At 40.7% G+C, this 12,712-nt stretch overlaps 1 protein-coding gene across 1 annotated transcript; it reads right to left on the minus strand.

Moving 5' to 3' along the window:
- Nucleotides 1-177: 177 nt before the first annotated feature.
- Nucleotides 178-6,138, minus strand: LOC114636008 (oogenesin-3-like). The gene is made up of 4 exons (XM_028784325.1): nucleotides 6,076-6,138; nucleotides 2,456-2,766; nucleotides 1,397-1,939; nucleotides 178-742 (listed from the first exon to the last, which is right to left on the minus strand). The coding sequence occupies exons 1-4, from the start codon at nucleotides 6,103-6,105 to the stop codon at nucleotides 178-180; spliced, it is 1,449 nt and encodes a 482-aa protein (XP_028640158.1). The 5' UTR covers nucleotides 6,106-6,138.
- Between the last annotated feature and the right edge of the window lie 6,574 nt (nucleotides 6,139-12,712).

Raw genomic sequence — 12,712 nt, forward strand, 5'->3', positions numbered from 1 at the left:
GTAGATGCTACATTCATTTACCAGCTCAGAGGAAGACCTTGCCTTTCCAGTGTGTTTCAGCCCTATAGGTGATTGATATTTCCATGCTCCATTCAGCAGTGGACATTCACTTAGGATTTCAGCAATCTCCAATACTCAGCTTCCATTTCTGTCTTCCACAAGCAACCTTAACAGTAGTTATAATTGAAAAATGCAACTTTGGCTTCCCAGGTCATAAATGTAGTACCCACCGCACTTAGAACATTGTGTTGTTTCAAAGGTGACCTCCTTGGGCTTTCTTTTGGCCCTGAGTATGTCCAGGAGCTCAGGACAAAAGTTTTCTAATCTGTGTGAAAGTATTACACCCCTTTCATAGCACTCCAGAGGGGCAGGGTATGCCTCACTTTTCAGCTGGCTCAGCTGGGCTGTGTGATGTAGAAGTTCTTTCAGGAAAAGCAGAGAAAAGTCATTATCACAGAAACTGACATCTCTGAGGTGGAAACATTGGCTTATGGCAGGCAGCAGGTTATTGAACTGAGAGTCCTGGATACCACATGCCTCTAATTCCAGGCATTCCAGGCTATGTCCAACTCTCTCAAGGAAAAACCTGAGAGGCTCAAGGTGAAAATAAGATAAATTAATATAAGCAAGGCTTAGCAATTTGAGCTCAAAAATATTTAGGCAATAGGGCAGGAAATCCAAGTCTGACTGTGAGAGGATACAATCAGTGATGTTAAGTGAATCCAAGGGTTTCTTCAGGCACCTGAGGAGAGAACACATTATTGCTTTCTGTCAAATTGTGTCGAAGAGTGTTCATAGAATTGGCAGTTAAGCAGATGACATTTCTCACAAACTCATTCTGAATGCATATTGAGAACAACCCTCAGGACATAGCCTTTTGTTTTTTGCTCACATACCTCACAGCATTCTAGTCTGGGTCTTTAAGATATCACCATAATCATGACTCAGCGCCTGACAGAAAACCACAGCAATGGATATATCAAGGCAACATGGAATATGTAAGAAGGACTAACTACCCTAAACAAAATTCAACAACTTCCTAGTACTGTTTTTAAGAGTTCTACAAGGTTTTGTTCCTCCAAGTTCCATGATCCTGTCTTCACCTTGAAACACATTGTCCCATATTTCTCATCATCTGAATCTGTTTCTGAACTCAAAAGTTTTTACACATAGGCAATAAGAGGTTGCTGGTGCCTGGTCATACAGATCTTAGCACATGGTGCATTGCCTCGATATGCTATGTCTCTAATAGTGATAGGTTTATGTTTGCCAGAGCATAAAAGCTTCCATAGCTTGCAAAAGAAACCAAACATTACAAAACAAAACAAACCACATGAAAACCAAGGCAAAAGAAAAGAGATTTGTTTTCTCTGATCTACTACTATCCCTTCTTTACCTGAGGAATCCTTTCAGGTTGTCACGTATAAAGGAGACACTAGTTACAGAGATACTCTTCAGACACTGGAATTTGGGAAGTTGAGACATTTCGGAATCACTTGGGATATCTATGATGTGACATAGTTTGAGATTGAGAAGATTGTTCATCTGTCTCAGGTAGGGATTAAGTAAAGCCAAATCTTCTGTACGAAGATGAAACAGCTCCAGATCTTGTACACAGTCTGCATGTAAAAAGTTGAAGATTTCTATGACTGGGGGTTTGGTTAAGCCCTGAATATTTAGCTTTCTACAGCACAGATGAATGGAATCTTTTCTCTGCTGGGCCCACTGCAACAAGTATGTGGCAGATTCATCAAGTCTGCCCTCCATGAGTTCAAGTTGTGTTGTCACCTTCAATTCTTTCTTCACCCCACAGCCAGGACTATTTTGCATTGGCTGTTTCTGTGTCATGAATCCTGGTAAGCCTTCATAGGATCGAGTGCATATGCCAAAAACATCATGATATCGTTTCCTCCAAATGATCTCTCTGAGTTTGCACCTACTGTGGGAGAAATGAGTATAAATCTCAAAAGGTAAAAGAAGACACATGTTATAGTCTGATTCTACTCTACATATTACATTTAAGCTGTTTGGTTCAATACTTTGTTTTCCTGTGTCTAGAATCAAGCCCTGAGACTCATGCTCAGTGAATCAATCGCATTCTTTTCAAGACAGGCATCTTTAGCCCATTCTTACTTCCCTTCATGTAAAGCTCCTTAATCCCACTGTCATTTCACTTGTACCTTTGAGGGATGCAGGAAAACCCCCCTCCTCTTGGGTGTGTCTATTCTTTTCTGTCTTCTATATTATTTATTATTTGTCCAGAGAGTTGAGACTAAGTCCAATCCTCTACACCTTTCTCAGCCTCTACATTCAGAAGAGAATAGTCCAGACTGTGGGTAGAAGAAACAATTGATGATCAGAAGCCTCTGATCCACACTTGGCCAAATATTCTGTGTCCCTAGTTTCTCCTCAGCACTCAAAGAACCTTCCTCCAACCCCAGAAAATCTTACCTACCTGGAGCGAACCTTTTGTGCAATCAGTATATCTAGTCCCTCGAGCATAGCCTTCAAAGTCTCCAAGTTGAGGTTTCTTATTTTCATTCCTACAGAAAGGTATGGGTAGGGCCACACAGGTATCATGGCTGTCAAGACTTTTGTATGTCCATTAATGAAGGCCTCCTCAAACATCACTGGGAACAGAATATTGGGCAGGTCCTTGAGAGCAGAAATGGCTAAGGCCTCCTCCCTCAGTAGACTCTGTCTTGCCAGCTTCTCAAGGGTGAGTGGAGAGTAGACTTTCATTGTGTCTTCTTCTAAAGAGTCATCCTAGGGAAGCCACAAAAAAATATACCATGAATGACAAGAAACATAGGAAACCCTTCTATACACACAAGGAATTGTGAGGGCTAGGTTACTAATGATGACAGACAACTCAATATGTCAATTTGAGCACACTCAGGTTTTTGTTGTTGTTGTTGTTATTGTTGTTGTTGTTTGAGATAATATCCTTACAGAACTACCTTTGTGTTTGGCTGTTCTAAAACTTGCTTTATAGATCTCAGTAGCCTGGACCCACAGAGAATTGCCTGCAAGTGCCTCCCAAGTGTTGAGATGAGATAACATGTGTGTTCCATCACTGCTCAGCCTGGGCCACCACAGCAGGTCTAATCTAGAACTGCTTGGTTTGGCCTGTGCTGGTCTTATAGCCATAATTCTCTTTCGTGGTATGATTTTTCTCACAAAGTATCCAAGTTCCCAAAGGAGCATTCAATTGCAGCCACAGATGGAGTGAATTCATCCCACTGGGAATGGATCATGATGAACTCTGAAGCCTCAGCCACTTGTTGGATGATGATTGTGCTTAGCTTTCCAGGCTCTCAAAGAAAGTGAGGAAAATAAGCTTCCAGAGTTTTTACAGTCTTTATTTATCCAGCTACCCTGCATGGAATAAGTCACCTCAGCTTGGAAGTTCCCATCATTAGTTATTGACATCAATCTTTGATTGTGACCCTGACAGGACTTTTGGAGAAGGTGTTGGTAAAGTTCCAAGCTTGAGATCTGCAAACTACAGAGCTAACAGAGTGGGAAACAAACACTAAAGTCAGTTGTCCTTCAGTAGCCATTGACATGGTCTGTGACTCTTTATAAAGCATCCAGAATAAAGAGACTATGAGGTGGAGATTATAATTCCCATATAATTCCCATGCTTAAGTCAGGAGGCTTTCTAGCTCAGTGTCATTATTGGTTAGTTCTCCAGCACCAAAACAGCTAGCCTGAGACCTGCAGAGTCTAAAGGAAGACCAAACAAAGGTAAGAAAAAAGAGCACATTTAATAATAATAATAATACCTGGCTTCTTTCTGAAAATTTGCAGATGTCCTGATTTCCTTGAAAAGTCTAGACCATGTATCAATCAGCAGATAGAAATATCTTGTTCATTTATTTTTTTGTGTTGTTGTTTATTGGTTTGGATTTTTTCCTTCTTTGAGACATGGTCTTATAGCTGTTTTTAAACTTTCTATATAAATTAGGCTGCCATCATACTTGGTGACTATCCAGCTTCTGCCTTACTGTTGCAGTCAAGAGTAGGTTTAGGTGGAGAGGAGAGAGGGAGGCTGTGGTTGTGATATAATGAATATTAAACACAGGCACACATATATATAAGTGTGTGTGTGTATATATACATGTCTTCCTGGAAGTTTGAGGACATCCTGAGTTCCATTATAATAAGAGGCTATTTATCAGTTAGCAAATGCAAATACCATTTGTTTTTGGGTATTTTGTGTTTGTTTCCTTGTTTTACATTATTTATTTAGTTATATATCTATTTATTTATTTAATGTATGTGAGTACACTGTCTCTGTCTTTAGAGACAACTGAAGAGAAAGAGGGCATCAGATTCCATTATAGATGGTTCTGAGCCACCATTTAGTTACTGGGAATTGAACATAGTACCCCTGGAAGAGCACTCAGTGTTCTTTTTTTTGTTTGTTTTTTTCGAGACAGGGTTTCTCTGTGTAGCCCTGGCTGTTCTAGAACTCACTCTGTAGACCAGGCTGGTCTCAAACTCAGAAATCCGCCTGTCTCTGCCTCCGGAGTGCTGGGATTAAAGGCCTGCAGCACAACCACCTGGCAGCACTCAGTGTTCTTAACCACTGAGCCATCTCACTAGCCCCTTGTTTTGCATTCTTAAAAAACACACATAATATCCAGCTATTTTGACACTCATAGCCTCCCTATGGCTCCTTGTTTCTAGGAATAAAAGCACACCAAAGAATGTCAGGCTTAAAGTGACATAAAGATCAGCACTCAAGGCACTTGAATAACTCATATCTGACATTCCAGCCTAGAGTGCCTACAATTCAAGGTCTCCCTGACATTCTTAGCTAGACTGTCTCCAAAACAAAACTAAATGAAACAAAAAATTCTACAGAAACCACAGTAACCCAATTAATAATTAGATATAATAGAGAACACTCTTGGATATTTGGGTTAAACAGGCCTCAGGTGGCTGAGGTAGGAGACTTTCTGTGAGTTCAAGGCCTGGCATTCTTATTTTAATTTCCATTCCAGTCATTGCTCCCCTCCCACAGACCCTCATCTAATTCCTTTTCAGTCTTTCCTCCAAGAGGTTGCTTCCCTCCACAACCCCAACCCTTCAGGTATCCCTCTTCTCTATGGCCTAAAGTCTTTCACACTGAAGCTATATCAGTCAGTCCTAAGCTATATATGTAGTGGGGGCTATGGACCAGACTGTGTATGCTGCCAGGTTAGGAAGCTCAGGCTCTGGGAGTTCCAAGGCTTCCAGGTTAGTTGAGATTAGTGGGATTACTAGGGGGGTCACCCTCCGCTTCAGGTTCTTCAATCCTTCCCCTAATTCAAAGGTAGAAAAATTTCTAAAGACCAAGAGGCATTTAAAGAAATGTTCAAAGTCCTTAGTCTTCAGGGAAATGCAAACCAAAATGACCTTGAGATTCCACCTTACAATAATCAGAATCACTACGATCAAAACCTACAGTGATTGCACTTGCTTGTGAGCATGTGGAGAAAGAGAACCCTCCTCCATTTCTGGTGTGATTGCAAACTGGTGTGAGCACTCTGGAAACCCAGCTGGTTGATCATCAAAAAATTGAAAACACTTCTACCTGAATAGGCAGCTATACTACTCCTGGTCATATACCCAGAAGACGCCCCACCATACCACAAGGACACTTGCACCTCTATGTTCACAGCAGCCTTTTATGTAATAGCCAGAAGCTTGAAACAACCCAGATAGCACTCAACTGAAGAATGGATACAGAAAATGTAGGTCATTTCCACAATGGAATACAATCCAGCTAATAAAAAATGAGGACATCAAGAATGTTTCAAGCAAATAAATGGAACTAGAAAATATCATTGAGTGAGGTAACAAAGACCCAGAATGACATGCATGGTATATACTAACTGGTAAGTGGATATTAGCCAAAAAGGACAGAATATCTAGGATACCAGCCAGGCAAACTTACTTAGAGAGCACTCATCTTAAAAAAGAAGAACCACCAAGTAGAAAATTATATGAACAAAATTTCAAGTGAGGACAAGGCTAGACTAGGTTGCATGAGATGAGGTATCGTTATGGAGCTGAGGAACTTACTTGATCTGGACATTGGGGACAGATCGCCATATTCAGGCAGGAGAAGGTTGTAACTCCAGGCTTCAAGAGTCAGAGGGTTTCTCTGCCTGCTATGACTTTTTATATACCTTTCAGCTGAACCCTTTCGTTGTAGCCACACCCTCCCAGCCAAAGTAGGCCTTTGATTCAATAATTGAGTCTCCACCCACTTTCTTATTTTCAGATTGGGATGGTGTAGGTAAATTAGATCAGGTCAGAACACAGGAAGATTCTTAGCCCAGAGAGGTAGTCAAGAAATGATTTATTGAGGCCAAGCTGTTGTGCCTGATGCCTTTAATCACAGCACTTGCAAAGCAGAGACAGGTGGATCTCTTAGTCCACAAGCATATGACACTTATCCAAACTGGTTGTGGTCAACTCCCAGGACTCGGCCTTCTGTTGTTTGCTCAAACATTTCATAGCATGCTTGTCTGAGGCCTGTGAGTATTAGCGTGAGCATGATTGAGAGCATGGCTGGAAATCATAGCAATGGCTGTATCAGGCCAACATGGTGCATGCAGGAAGGTCTCTTGCACCCTCCATAAGCACTTATCCTTATTCCAGTCCCCACCCAGTGATTCTTATGTATACTACATGCTCCAGCACTTCATGAAAAATGAGAGTGGATGGACCAAGTTGGTAATATTTACTCTTCTTTCCTTTGTAGGCACTCCTAACATTCTTTTTGTTTGTTTGTTTGATTCCTTCTTCTTTGTCTTCCCATAAAATCTAGATTGGTCTTAAAGTCAAGAGCATCCTGTCTCAGTGTGCAAAGTCCACAGCTACACAGAAAGAGAAGAGAAAGCAAATGAGGGAAACCATTGTATGTTGAAGGATTCAATAGCATGTCTAGCTCAGATTCACATTATTTCAGGATACTCTTATGTAGACACATTGTTCCAGAGCAGATTAGAGGAAATTTAAAAGCCTTGGTTCACTTTTAAATTTCACACAAAGTCTGGATGCACAGGCAGGTGACAGAACTTCTACCTCACTCTCCAAATTAGTATAATAAAGCCCAGAATCCCACAGGACCTTGTAACAACTTCAAAAGTAAAGAGTAATGCCATACATTTCAGGGATTCTCCTCAGTCTCTGCTTGGCAGACTCAATGTGTGGAAAGCAGAACCTGGGTTTTTGGGTCTATGACAGTAGGACTGTCTATTTTGAGGGCCTTTATACATGATCAGTGTCTTTTTGCCATGACAAGAGCCTGGTCACATTGCCTTCTCCTGAATAAACTTTCCAAAGGGAAATGAGATTCAATGGAGCAGGGTTTGGTACCTGATGGGACAAAGATTAATTATACCTGTGTAAGTTCTCGTGAGAGCCTGCATATGCTGAGACTGATGAGTGTTTGGACTTGAGACCTCTAGAGAGTACAACAGGGCACACTGAGTCCTCTACTATTGCAGAGAAGGGACTCTGGCCTTGTGGTGGTACCTGGCATGGGGGAAACTTATACTTCCTAAGTAATAGCCTGAATATATGATACCTGAGTGCTGTACCAGACCCCTTCTGACTCAGACAAGTCCCTGTGGACAAGTATGCTGAATGATGTCCTGAGCTCCTGGATGCACAGAGCCTAAAGGCAGCCCAAGGCAGCCCAAGACGCAGAAACCAGCAGCTTCAATCAAGTCCTCTCAGCCAGCAGACACTAGGCAGGAACCTACATCTGTAGTTCAATTCTGAAGAAACCACCAGGCTTGCCAATTGGTTTTAGGAGTTGACATAGAAGAAGCCAGCTGGCACAGGAACCACACAAGCAGTTCTTTTTTTTTTTTGGTTTTTTTGTTCTTTTGTTTTTCGAGACAGGGTTTCTCTGTGTAGCCCTGGCTGTCCTGGAACTCACAATGTAGACCAAGGACCAGGCTGGCCTCGAACTCAGAAATCTGCCTGCCTCTGTCTCCCAAGTGCTGGGTTTAAAGGTGTGTGCCACCACCACCGGTCCCACATAAGCAGGTCTTCGCAATAGCAGCATTATAACAAGTTGAGCTCAACATTACTTTGTAAGTCAAACCAATAAATGGGTGCTGTTAGTAAAAATTAGTGGGAAGAGCTTTCCAAACCAAAGCTCAGTACTGGTCTCCTACTCTCTGTAGGGTCATATCTACTCCTTTATCAAGCAACCTTTATATGTCTGCTATATTAACACATTCTTTCACCTGTGCCTGCTTCAGGAAAATATTCTTCACATGTCTGCTTTAGCAAGATATCCTTTCACCTGTAAGCCCCAGCAAAACATCATTTGATATAGCTAACTTTCCAGAGAAAATGGAAGTTTCTACTTTACTAGGGAAGTAGATGGAGGGATATCTCAGAGTTGAAGGTCAGCCTTTTCTATATAGCAATTTTCTTTACAGACAGCGCTATACAAATAAACTGTCAAAAGAAAGGAAGAAAAAAAAAGGAGAAAAACCAAAACCCAAAAAAGCCAAAATAAAAAATATACTTTTAAATGAAAAGCAATTATGAATCTTTAATTACAAGATTGTTCCAGCCTGCTGTGCATAAAAAATACTGCTTAGAAATAATCTTCAATTTAATTTTACTGTATACATCTGTATATATACATTTATTTATTCATTTACTTATTCAATCATCCATTCATTCATTAAATTACTGGAGTAATAGTCTCATTTATCAAACTTTAATTTTTGTTCTTGCATTTAGTTATGTGTATGCATGTCTTTAATGAGAAATGTTAACATAGATCAACATTCCGAGAGGCCAAAGGAGTAGGATCTCTCTGGATCTGGAATTTTAGGTGTTGTGAGCTACCTGATATGGGTGCTGGGAATTTTATTTGGGTCCTTTGAAAGACGAGCCTGTGCTCTAAACATGTGTGTGTTTGTCCATGCCTGGTTTAGCCCAAATTATTGACATCCACGACTTTGTTTCCTGGGTGGATTGTTCTGAGACATGCTCTTTTTACTAAGAGACAAGGACACCATCTGTATAAATGATATAAATTTGAAACTGCTTTAAATGACCCATAATTCTTTGGTATGTTTGGGTCAATCAGTAGAAGCTGAGAAACTGCCATGAGAATGTATGAACCTTAAGGAAATATTGTTTCTTTGGAATGTCTGCCCTTGATGCTATGTGAGAGCATGCAGCTGCACTCATCTTGGTCCTGAGACACTTCTGTCAAACCTGGAGTTCTTTCAATTGATTATGGCTAGCCAAAGTCAAAAGGCACTGATATTTGTGTTGGCTGTCTGTTCCCATGAGCAGTAAGGACAAGATAACCTTGGTAGCTGGAATCTTTCCTATCCCCAATGAACTTTGAATGATGTTTGAACAAAATAACTAGAGTGAGCTAGTTAGCTGTCAGTCTTCCCTGAGAGGCTGTAGCCCTCTGTTTCTTTAGAAATGAAATCTTAGCATCTTCGTAAGTTTCTCTCTCTACTACTTCACCTATGACCAGTATCAATCAAGACCATCTGGAGACTGCATGACCAGAACTGCTGCCTCACAACAGTAGTTGCAAGCTATCCTCCTGCCTCAACCCTCTTGATTAGCTAGCTTATACAACTGAAGAAAGACAGAGCATCCAACTCAGCTATATAATCCAGGAATGAATGCACAGTTGTGGCAATATGTTTGTCACAAAGTCCTCAGAGGATATTTTTAGGAGAATCTGTGTGCATGTCTAGTGTCAGGAACAGAGCAATGCCAGTGGGGCACACACTCAGAACCATGTGCATCACATGCAAAGCAAACTCAGCCAGGTGTGTTGATTTACAACAGACATCCTATGATGTGGAATGCTGAAGCAGGAGTACTGGGAACTTATCAACATTAGCTACAGATCAAGAATTTGCTTAAACACAAGGTAAAAATGAGTAGATAAATAGCTGCTAAATTAATGAACAAAGACTTCATTTTGGGGAGTGGTTTAGTTAATGGGCTCTTGAGTTTCACTCTCCTTTCAGTTTAGTAGCTTTCTCAAAAGGAAATCATTCAGTCTAGACACTCTCCAATAAATCCTTTGAGATCTGACTTTTACATACTTTGGAGTGATGAGATTCTTGTGAGTTACATGGAAACATGGGGATTTGTTTGTTTGCTTGTTTGTTTGTTTTGAAGGTAAGTGTCTCTATATATTGCTGTCTGTCCTGGAACTCTCCATGTAGTCCGGGCAAGCCTCATAATATTCTATTTTGTTTTTGGAGGGCGGAAAAAAGTTTTATATTTTCCTCAGAAAAAACAGAAGTTAGAGAAATATTTATAACCCACATCAAGTTGCAGTTGGCCCCATCCCTTTTGAAAATAGCTGTTAAAAATGTTACGTGCTCTAAGCAGAATGAAGGTGTTCACTTCATTCAAAATCTACATGGAAGATGCTTGAAGATTGCATGATTGTTACCTGAGAGATGTGTAAGACAAACAGAATTTGCTGAGAGCCATCTTTCCAAGCAGCCCCTCACTCTTCTCTTTGGAGAATGTGCCTCAGCTATTCATTTAGTCAGCACTCAGACCACATGCTTCTTCTTCCTCTAAATCAATCCATTTCCAACCACTTGAGCTCTCCAAATCTTCATGGCCCTGCACCTAAAATTCCTACTAAGATCCTGTCTATTCTTTGGCTTTCACACCTTGTGAGCTGGGAAGCATGGCTCCTAGTAAAAATGAAAAACATCAATGTCTAGATTATGAGAGACTAACCTATTAGTCACTTCAATCTGTAGGGTTTATTAACTACATAAAGTGCTCTGCTGTCCAAAGAGATAAACATAAATAAGCACATTATGATCAAGGATAAATAGATAGGTACAAATCACTCCAGCAGATGGCCTTATGGCTGAGAAAGGGCACTTCTTCCCCATTACATTCTTAGTCGTTTGATTCTTGCCTACTTTTATCTGCAGGCATGACTAAAGTTTTGGGGGTAGGGGTGAGAGTGCTAAGATTATTCTCTCTCTCTCTCCTCTCTCTCTCTCTCTCTCTCTCTCTCTCCCTCTCTCTCCTCTCTCTCTCTCTCTCTCTCTCTCTCTCTCTCTCTCTCTCTCTCTCTTTCTCTCTCTCATCCTGGAGATGCCTCCTTCCTCCCCTCCACTTTATGTTGCAGTTGCAGGTTTCATGGCCATCTGGCCATCACTCCTGTCCCTCTCCACACCTTGTCTTGAAAGTCCTCATTCCCCTTCCCATCATCTCTCCCAACTTTTTCCTGACCTCTATCTGGCTCTTAAGACTATTTTATTCCCCCTTCTAAGTGGGATTCAAGCATCATTGCTTATGCCTTCTTTGTGTTTAGCTTCTTCAAGTATTTGGATTGTAGTGTGGGTATCCTGTAATTTATGCCTAATATCCACTTATAAGTGAATATATATTATTCATAATCTTTTGGGACAGAGAAGGACATGTACTTTGCTCTACATCCTGGCAAGCATTGCTATCACTTGAATTTCAATTGTTGCCAATTTGATGAGTGAAAGATGGAACCAAAAAGTTGATTTGATTTGTATTTCCCTGATGACAAAAGACTTTGTACATTTCTTTAATTTCTTCACTATCTTTCAAGGTTCATCTGTTGGGCATTTGCTGTTTAACTTTGTGCCTCATTTCTTTTCTTTCTTCCTTTTTTTTTTTTTTTTGGTTTTTCAAGACAGGCTTTCTCTGTGTATCCCTGGCTGTCCTGGAACTCACTCTGTAGACCAGGCTGGCCTCGAACTCAGAAATCCACCAGCCTCTGGCTCCCAAGTGCTGGGATTAAAGGCGTGCACCACCACTGCCCAGCCGTGACTCATTTCTTAATTAGATTATTTGGGTTGTTGGTGTCTAACTTCTTGATTTCTTTACAATTTTAAATGTTAGCACTCTGTCAAGTATAGGGTTGTTGAAGAGACTTTTACAATCTGTAGACCACCATTTTGTCTCATTGACAATATCCTTTGCCTTAAAGAAGATTTGTAGTTATATCAGGTCCCATTTATCAATTGTTGATCTGATCCATTGATGTTCTTTTCAGGTTATTGGCTCTTTGACCATTGGGTTCAAGGTTATTTCCCACTTTCTCTTCTATGGCATTTAGTGTATCTGGTCTTATATTGTGTTGAATTTGAAATGAGGATTGCATTTCATCTGTAGATTGCTTTTTGTAAGATGGCCATTTTTCACTAAGTTATCCCAATTGTCAATGACCACGGGAGATCTTTCCCTCTTCTGGAATCTTCTTCAATTACTTTCTTCAGAAACTTGAAGTCCTTTTCATGCAGATATTTCACTTTCTTTTCTAAGTGTATTTTTGTGCCAGGGAAATGTTAGTGATCCCCAAAAACACACAGAGGAGCCAATCTGATGCAACTCATAGCAGGCTCTGTATCCTAGGCTGGATGGTTTTGGTGGAGAAAGGAACCCTGAATGTCTATTGGGGCAAGTTTTATACTAAGCAGCAAGCAGGGAGTAGGTGTGCAAGCATCTAATTGGAAAGCTACTATTGCCTTTAACATAATTGGTTGGACCTGGGAATCATATCATAAACTTATCTTTTGTTCTCCTCTACACTGTTGGTCTTCAGGAAAGGGGTAGGCTTGTAACCTGGGGTACAAGTTTCTTAGAGAAATAACCTGAAGATAATGGTTTGTTGGGGGTGCATCTTGGAGATGCTGGTCTT

The sequence above is a fragment of the Grammomys surdaster genome, unplaced genomic scaffold (genome assembly GCF_004785775.1).
Source record: "Grammomys surdaster isolate TR1022 unplaced genomic scaffold, NIH_TR_1.0 121000, whole genome shotgun sequence".
Taxonomy (NCBI): Eukaryota; Metazoa; Chordata; class Mammalia; order Rodentia; family Muridae; genus Grammomys; species Grammomys surdaster.